The sequence below is a fragment of the Ambystoma mexicanum genome, chromosome 6p (assembly GCF_040938575.1).
Source record: "Ambystoma mexicanum isolate Mex_15411 chromosome 6p, UKY_AmexF1_1, whole genome shotgun sequence".
NCBI lineage: Eukaryota > Metazoa > Chordata > Amphibia > Caudata > Ambystomatidae > Ambystoma > Ambystoma mexicanum.
The window spans coordinates 1,090,091,303-1,090,112,030 of NC_090935.1; the positions used below are offsets into that span (position 1 = coordinate 1,090,091,303).

General features: G+C 45.8%; 1 protein-coding gene across 2 annotated transcripts in view; it reads left to right on the plus strand.

Moving 5' to 3' along the window:
- SLC35D2 (solute carrier family 35 member D2) overlaps positions 1-20,728 on the plus strand; it is a 464,130-nt gene that overhangs the window by 324,581 nt on the left and 118,821 nt on the right. For both annotated transcript variants that reach the window (XM_069625695.1, XM_069625696.1), the window contains exon 6: positions 18,715-18,783. In XM_069625695.1, the coding sequence (XP_069481796.1) occupies positions 18,715-18,783 (69 nt within the window). The remainder of the gene's footprint in view (positions 1-18,714; positions 18,784-20,728) is intronic.

Below are 20,728 nucleotides of genomic sequence, written 5' to 3' on the forward strand. Positions count from 1 at the left end.
TTTTCCAAGGGGCTCAATGCTTGGGAGCACAGGGTGGGTGATGTGACGTCATCCTCCCACTCCCTGATCAGTTCTAGGATTATTAGTGGTGGAAACCTGTACCTCCCATACACCTGGTCATCAGGCATCCCAAAAAGGCTGGTCCTCGGGAAAAGAAATGCAGGGCCTGGCTATCCTCCTCCTCCTGTGGTGTCCCACGACCACTGCTGCGAGGAGCGGTATATTCACCGTTGCGTATGAGCTTGTTTGTTGTTTGCGTGCACTTTTATGCTGCGCGGGGCCGCTTACGCCTGCTTGCTGCTGGCGTACGTGTTTCCGGATTAGCGCGTCTTTTTTGGCGCACGGGTTTCCCCTGTTCGATTCCACAAATTCGTGTTGTTAGCGCACGTGTGGGCGTTACGAGCATTTGCCTTCCCGTACTTCCCCCGTAACGCCCACATTTTTACACGTTGTTCCCCATTCCGTGTGTTACGCCCTGTGTTCCACCCACTTTTCTTGTGTGCGCTACACGATGTGCGCTTTCACTGTGTGCGTCGCGCATGCCGTTTAGTGACGTGTGCAACCGCATGCGCCACCCACGCAGTTGGCGCACATCCCAGGTTTTACAAGCGCAGCACATTCCATGAATCGATGAACGGCTGCGTGTGCCGATTTTGCACGCGTGCGCTGCGATTTTCACGCTTGCGCTCCCCTTTTCGGCGCACATTTATTCCATGAATTACCCTGAACGTCTTCCGTCCAAACCTATCTTCTACTTGACTCTACCCCTAAAGAAAACACAACTTAAATTAAGCAGTATGGCCTGCTTCTAGAGTTTGGGTAATATTGACCTTGCCTAGGTCTGTGAGATATTATTCTTGACTTTCCTAATTATAGTATTCGTCCCCAAAAGAATTCTCAACAAAAAGGTAGGTTACTCTCAACACCCACACAGTCTCAAGTTTCAATATAACAAAAGGGTAGGTTTCTCCAAACACCCACAAAGTCTGAAGTTCCAGAAAAGATTAAAGTTTTGATTTGATTTGATGTAGATGAAAGGATAGCTCCTTAATGCCTTCCCACCATTTGGTTTGATTTGTCTTCCTATGGTTCACTCTTAGATTGTCAAATACAGTCTCCTTGATTTGTTCTAGCAGTATCTCTTTGCATTCTTCAAGTTGGACTGGTTCCCCCAATCTTACACTCTTGTTTATCTCCCGGGGTTGTTGAAAAAGGTCTATCTTCTTTATGATCTGTCTTTGTTTCTGGGTCTTCTGCCCTTTTATAATTGTTCTCTTTAAGAAAATGTTTTTAGGGCCTGTGACCTGGGGTTTGGGGCAATCCTTCTCACTTTCCTTGCTCTCATCTCAACCGTAAGCACCCGGTGTACCTTCTCTGAAGGGGGGGCTCTTCCGGTAAGGCGGGTTCCACTTGTTCGACTTCTCACCTTCTTCTATTCTCCGGCGTTCTCAGGAGTATTCCCCAGTATTTCCTTCCTTGCCGGTTCCTTCTTTGTTGCAGACATAGGAGTCGTTCCTCTGTCGCGGACTGGGTTCTGCGCTGTTGCTTGGGCTACCCACCCACCATGCCATTGGTGTCATCGGGACGTCTGCTGAAACTGGGTTCCCTAGGTCCTGGTCTTGCCGCGATATTCCTCCACCACCTTCTGTCGTCACCCAACTAACTCATACTAAATTATTCACACAGATGAATAATACTTAAATACATGCCACCCCCAGGATTGGCCACTTACCTTAACAAATAGGTTACCTGGCTCCAGGGGGGTGTGACAGGGGAAGGCTATGGGAGGTCTTAAAATGGCTGGTAAGCCCTGCCCCTTTCCTGCTGAGGTCCAGGGATGTTTCGGTAGATCAAGGCCTGCAGGGCTTTTTTAAAATTATATTTCCTGGTGGCATAGTGGGTTTAAGGCCTTCATGGGGACTTTGATTTGTTATTTAAAATAAACCCTGGTGGCTTAGTGGAGGCTTGTCCCTGTGCGGGACACGGCTGATGCTGTTAGCTGGAGCCTTGCTCCTTTAATGCCCGGTTTTGTGGGTGTTACAGCACCCCTTGGTTCTCTGAAACTCTTTGTTGTGTCCTCCGGCATTAGGCGGTCCGTTGTTGTGCCACTCGTGCCACCCCTTGGTTTTTTGTGGACTGCTGCTCTGGCGTTTTCCTTGCAGCTGCTGTGCTGCTTCTGCGACCTGGATGGCGCCACCACCGTAGGTAAGGAGGGTGTGGGGAGGGTGCCTGCCCGCATTCAGATACCTGTGTGGGGCTCCCCCTCCCCTTGACAGGGTCACAACGCTGGCCATGTCACAATTGCTTGACGTCCCATGATCAAAGGACATAGCTTCTTGAATTCCAATGTATGCAGATATTCTTTCCTTTATAGGGAGTTCCACACAGGAATGGGAGTCCTTGTCCTATGGGAATGGGGAGGACCCCCTATAAGGAGACGACGACTGTCAGATTTGGTGCAGTGTACCTTTTGCCTGTATTCTGGAATATCTGCAGTCCTTTCTATCAACAAGCCAAAGGCACAAGAATGTTAAACCCCTCCTTTGGGCTTAAATTATTTCTGGTGTTATCATTGTCAGGATAGCTGCCGGACACTCCCAACTTGTAGCAGGATCTGTGAGTGGACTGCCACCTACCAGCTGAACTCCCTCATAGCATTCTCCTTATCTAATGCATGGGGATGATGCCACATCAATGATATATTCTTACACATGGATAAAATCTTGTTTGCCTGGAGTAAATAATAATTCTTACTCTCCATTTCTGATACTGACCAGCAGTCACTGACTGGGGGATGGGAATCACACAAAAATGAGACCAGGCCTACTTAGTAACCCAAAGGTGGTTACCTAAACATGACCGTTCTTTACTGGTGATATTCCTGGTGTGAGCATTTGTCTCAATGAGGTGAAGCTCCTGTTGTGGTTGGGCAGGTGAATTGATGCTGTATCGGGTTTGCTCTATCACTACAAGAAGGTTGCCTAAGACCGTTGTCCATTTCAAGAAGCATAGTATAGGATTTAGAAATGGCTTATGAAAATGGCATATTGCAGGATTTTGAATGTTACAAGCAGACCACCCCCTTTTTTTACTGGTTTGTCTGAACTCATTTGTGACCTGCCCATTCTAAAAATTTTAGTCACATGCTGACTGTGTTTGCAAAGCCTGATCTTGGCATGGTGCATTTCAATTCAGTGTGGACTGTGGGACTTGTAGATTTTCTTTCACGGATTTTCAGGAAACGACACGTCCCATAATGCAATGGCTCAAAATGTATGGCACAATTAAGTTAGAAATGCATTTGCGACTTAGTGCTGTGCTTGGCACAGCTGTTATTTGGCTGTTAAGATGGCATGTAGTCAGATACACAATGGTGTATTATTGGAGAATGTGTAGGCCATATCGGATTGTGGCATCTATGTACCAACTTCTGGAAACCTTTAACCTTCTGGCTGCCAATCACTCTGCACAGAAATGTCCAGGACCAATGCAGCACTCTCTCCTCCCATAATGGTAGAATGATGTCTCCTCCAGTTGCCACAGAACTCTGGCCAGCCAAGTCCTTCCCTCTATGCTCCCACTCCCATACTCCACTCCCAAACATTACACCACATGGGACAGTTTCAACCTCATCGACACAGACCCTCCTTTTGGCCTTACTTCCAAAACAAAACATGCACACTTCCAGGGTGATGCATGCCCATCTGTAGCTGCATCCAGTTTCATCACCACCCTCGCACAGAACTGGCACTACATCATCAACTACTGTCTATCCCTGTGCACTTAAAACTGGACAAATCCTGCCCCTCCACAAAAAACACCTCTCGACCCCACACTCCCAGAAAACTACTACCAATTACTATCCTGCCATACCTCACCAGTATCATGGAACACTTTGTCACAACTCAACTTCAACAAGACATTACCACAAACAACTTTCTCTACCCCTTCCAATCAGGATTTTGACATGGACACAACACTGAGACTGCTACACTTCACATCCTTGATGACCTCCACAACATCACTGGCAAAGGGCCTACAACACTAATCATCCTCCTCAACCCCTTGGGGTTCAACACTATCGACCACACAATTCTAGTCAACATCTTATCCCACAGCCTCAGAGCACACTTTGTCTCTATGCCCTCTTAGCGTTTCGACCCAATCCATTCAAGTATGTGGTCCCACAAGATTCCTTCTGGTCTCCCATCCTCTTCAATCTATATGTAGAATCCCTGGGACAGATCCTTAGCAAACAGAAAAGTAATTACCAGCGATATGAAGACGACACACATATACTTTCAAATGTCAGCATCTTCGCAACTCCACACCTTCAAAAGCTATCTCTCCGCCATCATCACCTGGATGGCCAAACACTTCCTCAATCTCAACCCTTCCAAAATGGAATACCTCCTCATCTGCGCCCTCAGGCCCAAACCCGACCTTACCCTTTGAATCAAAGAACTTACCATAGACAACCCACACATACTACTCTACACACCTGTCAAATACCACGGCTCCACTATCAACCCCCGCCTTTCCTTCACAAACCACATAGCTGCTGTCACCAAAACATGCAATCTACAACTACACAACTCACGCAAGATCAGACGCATCCTTCCCCTTACGACTTCTACACTGCAGTCTAAGCACTGGTTCTGTCCAAACTGGACTATGGGAATGGTCTCCTCACAGGATTCCTCAATGACCCCCTTGACCATTGCGAGCTGTACAAAACGCAGCAGCCAGACTCCACCTACCCAAACATTAACACATCGCCCCAGCTCTCTTCCACCTCCTCTGGCTCTACGTACCTCAGAGAATTACCTTAAAAGAACTCAGCATTGTACCGAACACCATCCATCTCAAAACCCTCATCTTACCTTCACAACAAACTCAAAAACCCATCACCCACACAAACACGAGACAAGCGACCCAGCATCCTCTACACATTCCGCTCTTCATACTAACATGACACAAAAACAAGATGTTACCCAGTGGGCACTGTGACGAATCGCAGGGTATTGTCACTGCTTCCACGAGGGAGGCCCCTTCCCATGAGGCCAGGGAGGTGAGGTTGCTAGCCGAGTCTGCCTGAGGGTGGTACTCAGCTGGTGGATCTCATGGAGAGGGAAACCCTCCATGGGACTGGTTATGATCACCTTGGAAGAACGCGGTAGTCCTTTCCTTTGTTTAAGTCCCCTCCTTCCTTTCATCCCACTCAGTACCCCACACATCTATATATCTTTGTAGAGTTGAGGAAACCAAGTCCCAAAAGAATACTGAGACGAAGAAGAGGGCTTCTGAACTCTGATGATCATCAGTTCAGTACTGTGACCAGGAGGAAGGGTAGAGCAATGAGGAATACCTATAGGAACCAGAAAACACAGTCTTCACTTTATACTCCTTTTGACTATCAAACAGATGCTGCAGCACCTGTATCACACAGTCTTTTTCTCTGGGCTTTTCTTGGCTTTTTCTCAAGTTGGGCTACTCGGTCTAGGTGCAGTTGTCGGACCACACGGTCCACCCATTACAGGTCACGCAACCGATAACCCTCAACCTTTGTCGTTAGCTTCTCTTGGCTCCTTCCCAGGTTGGGTTCCTTGGCATAGGGGCAGTTATCGGACTGCACGGTCTACCCATTACAGGTCACGCAACCGATAACCCTGGGCACTTTGTGATGCTCTTTGTTCTTCTTGATTAACACCGGTTTTTCCACCTGGCACCAGTATTAGCACTTAACATCTGCTGTGGTTTCTCTTTAGCAGTTTTATGGATTAATCACCATTTATATATTAACCGTCTTTTGGTTTTGCCACAACTTGCATTCACATTGTTATGTGGTGTATGTCTTTTTCCACCACCTTGCATTCACCTTTCCCCTCTGCGTTCAACAACTTGTCTTTTACACTTTCTTTTCATTCAGTTCAACAACTTGTCTTTTCATCTAGTTCATAGGTATTGATGACAGCTTTCACTTTGTTTCTCAATGCTTTCCAAAAATGTCACTCCTTTCAGCATTTTACACCAAAGGGACCAAGGGAGGGTCTCACACCTGAGTATACCCTTTATCTTCACACATTAGAAGACTCAGGCTGGTCACACATTAGAAGACTCCATGTGGTCAGGAAGGGTTAATTGGAGACTTCCTGGAATAGCATGAAGTAGTTGGCATGCTAGGGAATTAACACGTACGTTGCCGGCATTCAAGCACAGATCAGTATCCAAGTAGAACCGGCCCCATGGGATCCTGAATCCAGCAAGCAAGATTCCCTAGCATGCCAACTACTTCATGCTATTGCAGGAAGTCTCCAATTAACCCTTCCTGACCACATGGATTGATGCCCCTGGGGATCCTCACAATTGGGTGGGATCTCCTGTCTTAATCCTTCTTAGACCAGCAACCTGTTACGCTCACCTGATCTCCACGGGGGCGCAGAATGGAGCTGGACATTCTGGTGATGAGTGGTTCCCCGTGCCCCCTTCTGACTTCGTCACGAAAGCAGGTTTGCCTAAAAATGTTAAATCAAATGTTACCCAACCATAAGGACGAGGGCAACTCCCGCTTCCCGTGCCCTCCTCTTGAACCCCTCTGCTATGTCTCACCTTTGTATTGTGAATGGCGGTTCTCCGTCCTGCGTCTCTATGCAGGGGTGCGTAGTAGTTCTAGGATCTAGTTACTTCACTGATCCTGCCGAGTTCCAAACAACTGTGACTCAATAGGTAAGTCTTTTTCCAATGGTATGGATTGCTTAAGAGTTCAAGTTGTAAAGTCCACTCCTGTGCCCCTTCCTACAGGTTTCCCCCTCGTGCTTAATATGGAGCGAGGTCCTTTTCAGGAATGGTAGCTGGCTTCCAAAGGTAAGTGCTGCGCCAGCGCTATGCGAAAGTCTTTCCCCACGGTTTTGTTCTCTGCACAACTAACCTGCTGTTCTTTGCCTTCTGCAGGTGTGGAATCTCCAGAACAGAGTTTGCATGAAGATGTATTGCGGGTCCACGAAGAATTGTGGTCTCCAGGTGAGTAGCGGCATTGCACGAGATCTTAAGTCTAAATGAGGTTTTCCCCACTGCGCGGCTAACCTGATGTCTTCTTTTATGTTTCTACAGATGTGGCAGCTCCGGAGCGGCGATCGGATGATGGGTGACGATCGCGTGATGGTGCTCCGATGGACCGCTGGACTGAGCAGGCTTTTGGTACGTATTAGCTCTGCGCTGAATAGCGATGTAGCTTGCGTGGTCTGTGCAGCTAACCTGGTGTCTTCTCCCTTGCAGCTCGGCAGTAACAGAGACTCCAGGTATACCGAGATGTATAATCAGGTAAGTGTCTTGTTCTGCTCTCTTTTCTCTCTTTCTTCCTTGCAGGTAGCTCGAGACAACTGGACGGGCGTAGTTAAAGACTGGCCTGGAGTTTGCAGAAAGAGTGAGCGTTACGCTACAGGAATGCAGAATAACGCGAAGCGTGTTCTGTACAAAGGGCGTGGCTTATATAGTCTTCAGAAAGTAGTCCTTAGGTTAAGTAGTCCCAGCAACCACACCCAAGCAAAATAGTTCCTTAGGCAAGTAGTCCCTTCAACCCGCGTCAGATTGGTTTACACATGCTTCACTGGGTTTGAAACTTGTCATGTTGGTGATGGCAGTATGAGCCTGGCGCCAACGGCGCCAGGACCGGGTCCAGGAGGCCCCTGTGAGACCCTTTGGGGCCTTTAAGGCCCCCATGGAACCCAAAGCCCTGGGCATGTTGGTCTGCACCTGAAGTTTGGGGGTATGGACCATGACACAACCTCTTTTATGAAACATCATAACTTGAGTGTCTGCCCAGCCCTGATGAAAGTGGCTTTAATTTAACAGTGCCACTGAACCCGCTAGGCTTTTTTTGGCTTTCTTCTTCACCAAAACAACCGAGACAAGTAAAAATTTGTTTGAAACTCGGTGGAAGCTTTTTGGTCTATGATTCTCTGAAACAATATGAGAACCATTCAAACCTCGAACTGGATTCTGGAAAGATAACGAAAAAGACCAGTGCAGAGAAGACATGGGAGAGTTGAATCAAAAGATCTTGATATCACCAGATACTATGTCTCAAGACATGCAAGCATAGTATCCAGACTCACCTTAAAAGTACAACGCTTGTCGTTGTCAAGAGATACAACAGAGAAATATATATACATGTATCTCTTCCTCCCCTTTTTCTAATACCCTGTGGATAGAGAAATAAAATAAAAAAAGGTTTTTCATCTATGAAGCAGTTTTAAAGAAATTTCAAGTACCTCACAAGAGGGCGAACGCAGAACAGAAAATAAAAACCTTGATAGAAATACCCCCAACAGAATAGACCAGCCTGAGACTCCTTTCAGCATAGCATGTTATTCGCTTTCCACTTGTGCTATAATTTCACATTATTTCCATATCTTCTCGTTAGTTCGGTATTCGATATGCCCCTTTGTTTTTGCCAAAATACTTGGTACCTTTTTTCTTGACTCATTAGTCCTTCAAACGTATTTAAGATTCATTATTTCTCCATTCGGGCTCCAAACCCCCTTCTTATAAGCTTTTCGCTGGTTTTCACACATTAAATGTCTTAGATTCACCCCAGATGTTACAACAAAGCAAGGTCCTGGTGCATCAAAAGGTTGGCCCATATAACAATAAGTGAATTAGAATTATTTTTCTGGTCCAAACCCTAAATAGCTAGTGTCATTTGTACATATTATATGCGGTTAGAAGTCAAAGTCATTCCTTCACAAATGAGACATAAACATTCTTGAAAGTGCAAAGTAAACATTTTTTATGTCAAGAAAAACAAATCAAAATAACATACATGGTGAGGTCTAACATGTAAAGACATATAAAATCAGTAATATAAATGGTACATACAAATTATTTGGTATAGATTCATTAACAGAATGAGAACACTAAATGAGAAACATTAACATAAATTTGTTCTTCATCACTTTTAGATAACAAATGAAATCTGAACAAATGAAAGTATAAAATTGAAACTTATTGTTGTACAGTTGTAATGAAACAAATAAATTAGTTATTTTTATATCCCCAATAAATGTTTTGTTTTTATATATTGGGATTGGGTCTGCCTACGCATCAGGGGGAAGAAAGGAAGTAACAAAAACAAATTGACAAGAAAGGAGCTTTATGGACAAAGTATCCTTGTCCTTCGAAATGGTGGTTTACAAACAAGAAAAGGTCCTAGATGTCACAGTATAGTGTGATGGACCTTGTATCCCCTCTGGTTAGCAATGCGTTTCGGCGGTACAGACTTCAAAGGAATAATGATCTGCATATCTGGAGAGAATACTCCGCCTTCATCAGGGCAATAAATAGCAGGACCCTGTATTTGTGAAAAGGAGGAGAGCCAGTTAAATGAAGAGAAAAAGACAGGATGTAAAAGTGTTGTACAGAATTGTAAGAACAAGTGAAGGGTAACAAATTGTACATCAAAAATCCGCATATAGACTAGGGTGTCATGTTAGAATATGGGCAGAGCAGAAGACATTGGCCTTGTCTGCCTTTTGTCTCACATTACCAGGTCTACATGTTTATAAAGGTGAGGAGTCCTCAGATAATACTGATGGTCCTACCTCTCCTAAAAACACAACACGATGCTGGTATTGGGTCCCCTTCGGAAATGCAATGCAAGGGTCTCCGTGCAGACCCGTCGGTCCGGCGGCACACAAGGGGGGAGGGTAGGGGGAAGGAGAGAGGAGGGAGGGAGAGAGAGAAGGGAGAGATGGGATGTGATGGAAAAAGGCACTCACCACAATGGGCTTCCATCGATTGAGAGTAATTCTGGAGGGCTAATGTTGTGGAAAAATGTGTCTCTGTGGAGCACGTGAGGACGGGTGATTTTATTAGATCACAAAGATTTCAAAATTTTCTTCTCAGGATGTTCGTGAAGTTCATGGATTCTTGTCGTAGGTCCAATGGACGGACTGTGATATAGGCAGAAAATAGGTCTATATTGGAAAAATGAAATAGTAAAGAAAAGAAAGGCTTCAGAACTTTGTACAGCAGTAATAAGTATTGTTCTGCCCTGGGAGCCATAGAAGGCGCATGAATGATTACCTGCTAGGGTGTCTTTGTCGGGGCAGTCTGTCATTGTGTAGACAGAAGATTTGAGAGAGCAGAGCCCAGAGGAGCGGATGTCCGCCTGGGGGCAGCCTTGGTCGGTGCTTCTCGAAGTGGTGATCCCTGGGCACGTAGCTGTGTGATAGGGCGGGACAGTAAACCAGAGGAGGAAATAAATTATCAAAATTCTACGAAAATATGGGGTCGAATTGGAAGCGTATGATGGAACCCACGTTGTTACCTGTTCAGGGTAAGCAGGATATATCAGGTCTGCTGGTGTTCACATAAAGTGAGGGAGGGCGAAGTCGCGCCTGCACGTCAGACTTCGCGGGTGTCGGCAGCACAAATGCAGGTTGTAGCTGTGAGGTAGCGGTTGTCCGAGCAACCAGGCTATACGTCAGGCAACGATGTGGAGGAAAAAAATGACTCCAGGAGATGGAATATCCAATGAGAGGCCAAAGACCGGCTCACGTGACGGGGGATGTGTACGCTGTGTCAGGCCAATGGTGTGGTCGGAGGCCAGGGGGAGTGTCGTACGGCTGGCGCTGGTTGTCAAAACTGCTTGCAACCTGGGAAGCGGGTGATTGAAAGTTTGTTCCAGTTGTCTGTAAGCCCCGTAAGCGACAAGGGAGGATTTTTTCCCCGTGTGTAGGAGGCCTGGGCCTATGAGAAACGTGAACAAATGTCTGTGCCTGGAAATCCAGATTTTGGAAATCGAAGGGAATGCGTGACACGGTACGTATGGATTAGTTCTACTCGAGTGAGTATGGCGTCAAAAGGAAGAGTTAAATGCACGGGGTGCCTGCCCAGAAAGTGCACCTGTTGGGACTCTAAGAGTGAGAGTCAAGGGAGATGCAAGCGAGGAGGGGAGAAGAGTGAGAAAATGCATCTCAAAAAGTGATATGAATTAATACGAAGTTATGGTACGGCCAATCGTATCTAGTATTAAGGAATCGACAGGGAATGGAATATTAGAAAGGAGATTGTTCGTTGAGTCCATGTTCTAAGGAGTCTAATCTGTAGATCCATCTTTTTTCCAGTTCCAGTAATCTGGTCTGTATGTTTTGACCAGAATTTATCCGGTCTAAAACCCACCAAAGGATGTCATCAGGTGTGTGGTGGTTGGCCAAAAAATCAGAGACTAGCGGAGAAGTGATATTCTTACACCGGATTCTCGAGCGATGCTCAGAGATGCGGGTGCCCACGCTACGTGTAGTTTGTCCCACATATCGAAGCCCACAGGGGCATTCAATGCAATATATGGCTTGATTAGTTTTGCAATTGGTTAGGTTATTCAGGACCCATTGTTTGGTGCCAATCATGAATGTTTGTAATTTTCTGGTGAATTTACATACTGTGCAAGACCCACAGGGGTAGTGTCCAGTCACTTTACGTAAGTTCCAAAGACCTGTACGTAGTGTGGTTTTAGTAAAAGATGAGTGAACCACATACTCCCTGATGTTTTTCGCTCTTTTAAAGGCGAATCTGGGTATGGGTTCATCGGCTAGTTGTAGTCTAACGATGGGCCAATATTTTCTGATGACTTTCTTAAAGTCAAAAGTATTTGGCCCGTGGGTAATTACACATGTGAGTCTTTCATTTTCATGTGTCTCTCATTCTGGTCTTGGAGTTAGAAGACAGTCTCTGTTTGTGAATCTGGCCCTCTTCGTGGCGATATTGATCAATTTTTTGGGGTAGCCACGTGAAAGTAACCTAGTGCCGAGTATTTCGGCATTGGTATAGAAGTCCTCCAAATGGGTGCAGTTCCTTCTGATTCTCAGGAATTGTCCGTATGGGAGATTCTGTTTGATATGAAGCGGGTGGTCACTCTGATAGTGCAAAAGTGTGTTACGGTCGGTGGGTTTCCTGAAGAGATTACAGGTGAGTTTATTGTAAAGACTTGAAATCTCAAGGTCCAGGAAGTGTATCTTAGTGGTGCTGTACTCCATGGTAAATTGTATGTTGTTGTTGCAAGTATTAAGCCATATCAAGAACTCTTGGAGTAATGTAACATCCCCTGTCCAGATAAAGATGATATCGTCAATGTATCGGTACCAGTGGGAGATGTTAACTTCCCATTGGTTGATACGGTTGTAAACATACTGGTCCTCAAAAGTAGCCATAAATAGAATGGCTAGGCTTGGTGCAAAAGTTGCACCCATTGCCGTGCCTTTAGTCTGGAGAAAAAACTGATTATCAAAAGTGAAGAAGTTCTTGTTCAGGGCAAAAGTTAATAATTCAATGATGAACTCTGGTGGTACTCGGTAGGGTCCTGGTTCAACATTTTCCCTCGTTAGATGCTCATATATCACCCCAGAGCACCCCAGAGCACCCCAGTACGTGTTTTCCCTGTCTCACACTCACTGGAGCGGCTGTGCTTCTCCAGGCGTCTTCGTGCCATTCTCTGATATGCTCTCTACTCCGTTGGGTTCTGCAGCAAGCAACGCTTGCTTTCGGAAAACCTTCACGCAGCGTCCCCTGGCAGTCAGGAGTTCTCTGTGTTCCCCAGCTTAGACCATGTAGCGCAGGCAATTGCTGAGGCTTCGGTCCTCTTGTGGCCCACTTTGGTCGCGGCACCTCTCTCCTCCCCTGGTCACATGCAGAGTCCTCTCTGCCGGTCCTGCTCCAGCCTTCTTCTCGCCACACGTCTGCCACCTTTTGTTTGCCTGACCCTCATAACATCAAAGAACTGGACATGCCTGATCCTTTATAGGCATCTTCCTGGTCTTAGTACCACAGTAGTGAAACTGTCTGAAAGTGTGCATTGCTCCTAGTCGCCTCTTCCTCATCCCAGTCTTAAAGGTACACACTTTAGGGTCGTAGGGCCTCACTACGAGTGTGACGGTCTGGAATTAAGGGTGCCGGTAGCAACGTACCGGCACGCATTCCAGACCACCACACTATAACTCTGCAGGCAGGGTCTGTTGCGCCCGGCAGATCTGACCTTTTCGGGCGCAACAGCACCCGCCCATAGAGTTTTCACAGAAGTACCTGTTAGCAACAGTGCCAGTGCTTCCGTCTCCCCACTCCTATTGAGTCCTATGGAGCTCCTTGGGAATGAGGATTAACATTTGCCGGCGTCTGACCTACCGATCCACCCAGACTTGTAATGTCCCGGTGGCACCAGGAAGTCAGGCGCTGGCAAAGTGTTGCAAGTCTGGCGGCAACCCACCGGAAGCACTGGCATGGTTACCACCGGTCTGCAAGAAGGCCCATAGTGTATGTGTCTGGAAGAGATATGGACTGACAAAACCCTATGAAGGAAGGGGGAGGGGAGGATTCATTCTTATAGGGAAAAGGGGGATACCATGTCTCACCTGCCGACATCCTCTCCACACTCCCCAAGGTCCCTCCGCCCAGCTAATCCACCCTGGCACATCAACCTTCACTGCCAGGATCCAAAAGCAATGGCCTTTCACTGGCCACCTGAGAGGAAGATCCAAGGGGGAGTAGATGAGAAGATGCCCTCAGGCTCCTCACAAGGGGTAGAGAACTGGCAAAAGTAACACACCATATATGAAGTTGGGCAAGGCCCACAAAAGCAAAGCACACGGGTCACGGACCCATACAAAAGTGAAGAAACATATAGTCAAGGAACTGAGGCCCAGAGCAAGTCAGAGACATCCCAGAGGGATCTGGGACCGATGTGAAAGAGAAAGGGAAGTCTAAGAAGCTGAACCAAAGGGTCAAGGACCCATTGCTAAAGGAAGAGACTTTCTCCCTGAATACAAGGAAAATATCTTTTGTGATAAAAAAAAATGTATAGTTAAGTCCGGCAGGATAGTGAACCAGGCTTAATACTACGCTTGGAAAGTGAAGCCAGAACAAGGGGAAGAGACTCCCCCCCCCCCATTTGATACTTGGGAAGTGTATTTAAAGCGCCACTCTTTGTGTTTTCACATCATGCAAACTGAAATGTAAAGGTCTGTATCCAGAACGAGAGAAGCCCCCTTTTAGATCAAGAAGACACCCAGTTTTATAGGTTTGGACACAGGACGGTGGACAATATACTTTACAGGAGTCCTTAGTGTTTTTGTTGAGGCAGGGCAACCCCTCATAGAAATAGTGCAATATAGGTTTTTCGTTTTCCTTATTTTTATAATAAAAGTCTTTGCCAACAAGCATGCCACCACTGTGTCAGACTCGTACTTCTGCACCCTTACAGCACCCAGAGCATGGAACATCCTGCCACCTCACATTCTCCCTGCACCCGCCAGCACCACTTTCAGAAAGAGCCCCAAAACATACCTGTTTCGCAATGTGTGATGTAACTCTGCCACCTACTCTGCTTCCCCTTGTCTATCCTTATCTGCCTATCCTATCCTGTCAACGTTTTGTAACTTCTGTTTCACCTTCCACTTTTTGAACCTTTCAACCTTGTAAGGTGCTCTGAGACCCTCTTGGTAGCCCCAGCACAGAAGATAAATTCAAATAAAATAACATGTTCATCCACAAGATCCTACACACATCAGATGAGGTTGTTCCATTGCTTTTCCCACTTCTGGTAAGATGGCTCAACAGGTTAAGCGCTCATTGCTGTGATCTGTGTTTCATCAGCAGGTTGCAGGTTCAAATTGTGGCACTCAACCTTTCATCCTTGCCAGGTCACTAAAGTGAGCACCAATTTCGATTGGATACTAATATTAATAATAATAATAATAATAATAATAATAATAGATAAATATGTTCTATGTAAAGCACATTGGAAAAAAAGCACTATGTAAAAAAACACATTATTATAGTATTATTATTCTCAATAGTATGGGTGTTGGTAGAGATTACTATAGCTTTGTTCCAAAAGTCTTCCCTGAAACAGGTGCTCTTCATAGTGTAGGTTTGGATCAGCAGGTTGCCAGTCCGCCAGGTACCTTCAATGCCACCTCCTCCGCAAGGCCTTCCAGCTCCTCCTGACAGAATAGTTCCTACCTCTGGTGTGCCTCACCAATGGCATCTCTGCATCACCTGTGGGATCAGGTAGAAATGTGCTCGGGTGGCTGCAGCAGTAGTCTGATTCTAAATGATTGTGTTTTAAAAGGGCCGCCACACCCCTTCATGTTTCCCAGACATGCAATAATGGCGTTTTTGCATTCGGTAAGATTCTTTTTCCATTAATGCATGCAAATTCATGATATTGTATCAACGCCAGTGGCACGTCAAAGAACGAATCTGGCATAGGTCTTACGCCTTAGAATATTCCTGTCTTTGTTTAAATATTTTAAGGCTAGACATGAGTGCTTGATCTACGGCCTAGTAACCATAGCAGGATATGACCAGTTCCTGGTACCTACTGGATCTACATGTCCTAAGGTACAGGTACTACACAGTTGCCAGGCAGATCCGTTTGTATTTCTAAGGACATCACCATGGATACGAGAGTTTGATCTTTATGGGGTAGCTTGAGGCGAAACCCTCTCATGTTGCCAAATGTGTGGCCCTTGTTCTGGCAGCGACATCTCAAGGAAGAATTCCCCTGCTGCATCATTGCTTAGGCATCTCTGGACAATGGATCACAACGTCCTGTAAGCCCACTGGAGATTCAGTTCGTCCCCCGGCTGCTGCAGCCAGCATCACTATAACCAGCACCTCCACCAAGTCTCTGATGCCTTCAGTCCTGTGGCCATCTGAGGGATTAGGCTTGCACACTGCACCCGGCCTTCTGGAAGAGCCCCCATTCAAAGTCAGATTTACCCACATTATATTGGAAGACATAATGTAGTGGCTATTGTGAAAATAGCTTCCAAATTATGCAACCCCATGCAGGCCTGTTAGGCTAAGTGCTCCAACCCATAGTCTCATAAATTAATGGGAGGCAGGCTGCAAAGTATTGGATTATTGTGGCATGTAACATTTGCCTCTGGTTGTCACCCAGAAGAGATTGTCACAAAACAAAGGGCCACATGAGAAGGTCCTTATGTTTGCTGTCTTAGCCATCTGCCCACTTTTTCTTAGTGCCAGTCGTCTTTACCTGGAGTTATGTCGCAGTTTTATTAGATTTCCATCCCCTGGATAGGCAGCTACATATCTGGATCCGTCTGCAGAGAACGTTTACCAGAACACCTGGCTGCATCTATAGGAACCCAACTCGGCTTTAGTGCTGTCTGACTGTCGCTTCAAGGTGTGTTAGGCGCTTCTGAATTTCATAATACTCACCCCCTGGGGGAAAGCCACGTTTCTTGTAATCACCACTGAAGGGAAGCAGGTGCCCCTATACGTGGTAGACTGCTGCACAATGTCATGTTTTATGAAAGTGGTGGATATGTGAAGGCATGCATGGCGATTCTCATATCTGAATCAGGCGACACAAACAAGATACTAGCTCTTCCCATTGATGAGAAGCAGTTTACAGAGTCTGCAGATGAGTAGCTGACCAGGTCTACGTCAAGAGCTCAGATTGGGATATGTGTCACAATTATTTCAGAACATGATTCTGCTTGAGTCCTTTCAGGCTTAACCTGCCTCTTCTTACACAGATATGTCAACAGCCATTAAGGACGACGATGCTCTTCTAACAGTTACACGTGACAGGGTCTTTCTATCAGGGAGTCAGATCAGAAAAACGCAAAAGGCAGCACGGATATTTCGTATCCTCAATTCCCTCTTTGGAACAGTAGAACAGCTCTTCACAACTCCTTCCTCACTAATTATGAGTGGAAACGGGTAGATGGCAGACTTGTAATTCACCCGCCTATCTGCATAAGGATTACGAATAACCCCTGCTAATTGCCAATGCTTTTTGTTCCAGCCTCTCTGATGAACGCAAGAGAGGCAGAGGCACCTTTTTTGTGTCTCCACTTCAACTTTTTCTGTCCGGGCTGGTCCTTCACAATGGTGTTGCAAGCACTTCGTTTTTGCAATAAAGAGACTCTGTTTGCCATCAGCCTGAATGACATCTATTTTCAAATCCTTATTTGCCCGCCTCATAAGAAATGTGATTTATTTTCCACGGGATGGTACATACCCAGTAAAAGGTGTTTCCCGGTGTTTATTGTAGATATGTTTTACTTTGGGTATTAATGGAGCACAGACCTAACTTCAAGAAGAAGCAACTCAGGAGATAATGATGGAAACATTGGGCTTTTTAAAGTATATTTTGATATTCTTTAGGAAAGGATCCACAAAAGCACCCAATCAGAGCAAGTGGCTCAGGGTCAGTCTCCTGTTGCCTAAGAAAAGGGGACATTTGTTGCAGCGCTCTTTGAAGAACACTTCATCCTTCAATGGCACCAGACTAGAAGAAGTATTCCTGTTGAATCACACAGAACCAACCTTGAATATAGAAATACGTTTCTTTTCCCCATTCATGATAGTTCACTTTGTGGGGGACCTGAATTTGGTCCTATCTGGTTTGTACCTTAGAGTCAATAGCTACCAGTGACCTCCCATTGGTGACATGGAAGACAGTGTTTTTGGTTACATTTATGACAACAGTGACCCCTAGGAAGTATTATGAATTGGAAGCCCTTTCCGCCTTTGAAAGTTTCACGTTATTCCTTTTTTCTGAAAGTGGTTTGAACCTTCCATGATAAACAGGACATGTGTTTACCTTCCTTCTTCCCAAAACGTTGTTCTGAGGATAAAAGCGCTCTCAACTTGAATTTGCATGAGGCATTTGAATTGATCTCAACCGGACTAAACTAATTTGGTCTTCAAAGTGATTATTAGTTATGCATGCTGGCCAAAGAAAAGACCTTGATTGCTCGATGCATGGTTTCTTGTAATCCGAAATGTTACTTCAAGCTCGTAATCTCACTGCCTTCCCATCATGTGACTGTGAACGTAGCTTCTATTGCTTTTCAGACTCCTGTCCCGCTAGAACGCATCTGCAAAGCTGCCAGATTGGCTAGTGCTCCTGCAGTTTGTAAACACTACTACATGGATGTTGGCAATAGATCAGACACTATGTTTGATCAATAGTATCTACTGAAGTATCTAGTATCTAATAGGATCTACTGAAGAGCACCCTTGGCCAATGGATTCATTAAACAGACTGCATTCCCGCCAATTGTGTTTGTGTTTGGAAATCTTCCACGAGTCTGGAGGTGGGGGAGGGGGGGTGATCAACATCAAGCACAGTCTTCCAGTTTAGTGACTCTTTTACTGGCAGTCATTAGCCCTTTTAACAGGCGCTTCCTCCCTCCGACCTCTTTTCTCTATCTACATTATGGCAAGCTGGAACACACAGGCTTGAGGTGCTAGATCCGGTGCATTCACAGTGTGGGGAGAGACTGTGGCTCTCTGCTTGTGGGCCCAGCGCTCCGTGCCTTTTTTAAGAATTCCTGCTGGCGTTCATGCATTCCAGATCCGGCGTCGGGACACACAATGAGTCTGGGAGGAGGGCATCTCAGTTACTATGTTGAACACCATGTGCATTATCATCTATCATTATCCTGGCCTAGAACAGGTGTTACTCTTCAGTGCATTCGTTGTAGTCACCAGGAGCAGGCATATATGGCGCCTGTGTGCTATACATCTACAAAGACTCTCTCTTCTGTTTATTTTGAAACACATAATGCAGAGTCAAGGTACGAGATATTTCCATTCCAATATCAGATGTTAATTTTGTAAGCAACATTTTGTGTCACTTGTATTTTATTACTGAAATTACTAAAAGTATGTTTCCATTTGTAGGCAGCGGTACCCACTGTCCATCATATGCACTGTTGTTGCAATAATTGCTGGAGCATTAATAGCTGCTAGGTAAGTATTGGTTTTTTTCATTCAATATTGCATTTTCTAAACTGTTTTGTCACTATGAAGTAATTGTACTACACTGCACACTTAGCACCCATGCAACCAAAGCCAACATTATTGAGGCTACAGCTAAGCTGACATGCTAACTGAAACAAGTAACAATTCTTAATGAAAGGTGTAATGAACAGCACCAAATGTATTCGCCTAACTTCAGTGCAGTGAAAGTCTGGATTTTATTTAAAGAAATCTCAGAGGTGGATAGTTTTCCTTTAGTCAGCAAACAACGATAGAGTGTTGGGTAGCAATAGCACTCAGGCCACTGTAAGGGGGCAGAAGTAAAACTCTGACTTGGAGGGATCATTGTGGTTGGCATAAACCTTTACTTGTGAGGTAAATAAAGAAAATAACACCCTATCTTGCCCTATCTCTAAGAGACGTTTCCCTGCCTCAAACAATGTTACCGATGTCACAGTCACGATGTCAGAAAGCAAGAGCCCACAGTCCTATGTCAGAGTCGTAGCTCTGTACTTCACACACTGTTAAACTAAATAAAAAGGCGATCTCCTTAGTCCAGATGAATGATTCCCTTCCCCTGGGCAAAAAGGCAGTTCTTGGTGTGCATGTTTTCTCAAGTATTGGGGGGAATGTTCCCTTTCTCAGCCTTCCTCAGGCTACTGGTACACTTCATCAAGTGCTGGGGGGGGGGGTGTCTCCCTTTCCCAGCCTTCCTTAGGCTTATAACACAGTTCGACAATTGGTGGAGAAATGTCTCCCTTCCTTGATCGGCCCTTTCCGGGCTTCTTCTCTCTCTTTGGGGTCCCAGACCCTGGTAGGCAGACTTGGTTTCCTTCGACCAAGCACTGCAATTAAGAAGAGTTGCTTGGATGCTCCTCCAATCTGTGGTCCATCCCTGACCCTGGTTGGCAGTCCTGGTTTCTTTCTACCAGGTACTGTGACGAAGAAGAGGAGTTTGGATGCTTCTATGGTGGGTCCTTGACCCTGACTGGCAGACCTGGTTCCCTTTTCTATCAGGTCTCTTAGTCTCAAACATAGACTTGGTGTACTCGCCTGCCAAGTTCTGTATTCATCTGTATTATTCTTACATTTCTCTTGACAGTCTCTTAATCTCACATGCAGGCTTGGTTTACTCATATGTCATATTCTCACAGTTCACCTTCTCTTCCTTTGACAGCCCTGGGTCACCTTCCCTCCAAGTACTGTCACAAATAAGATTGGGTAGTCTTGTTACTTGATATGATCTTTTCTTGTAAGGGTCCCGGACCCTCGTCCCCTCATTACATTACAGTATTGTGATAATAACTCTCTTAGTGTCCACTAAGGGTTATCCATTTTCCCCCACTTTCTATACACTGTTGGTTTCAGTGGTTCATCTTCCCTCTGAGGACCCCCAATCATAGGCTCAGCCACCCAAATACTCTTTGGGTCTTGGCTGCAGCCCTCCGGTCAGTCACATTCTTCTCTGTGTCTTTCTCTGCTTTGCCGGCTCTCTGGGGATCTTCTCGACTTGCTGCAGCAGCTCTGCAGTTTCTGAGCCTGTTCAGCGTTTTTCTTCCAGCCAGACTGCATGGTCCTGCAGTACTGCACTGCTGGTGCGTTCCGCAGCCAGCCTCTTGGTTCGCTCAGCATGTACGCTGGAGACCGCCACTTCAGCACCTCCACGCCTGGGTCTGCTCCTGCTGCTTTCCTCGCCGAGCACTGGTCCCTCTTGTGGTTCCTCTAGGGTGCATCTGAAACCCGGGTCAGTCCATGGTTAGTTTTTGTCGGTATTCAGTAAGGTCTGAAGTTGAAGACTGGACTGTTCATGTAAGTTAATTTGAGTGATCCCTGCTGATCCACGCCTCTTCCTCGTCAGTTTTTTGGCTTGGATCTTCATGATAGTCACCTGTATTCTTCCTCGTCCCAGACCTTTCTACTTTTGGGATCTTAAAGA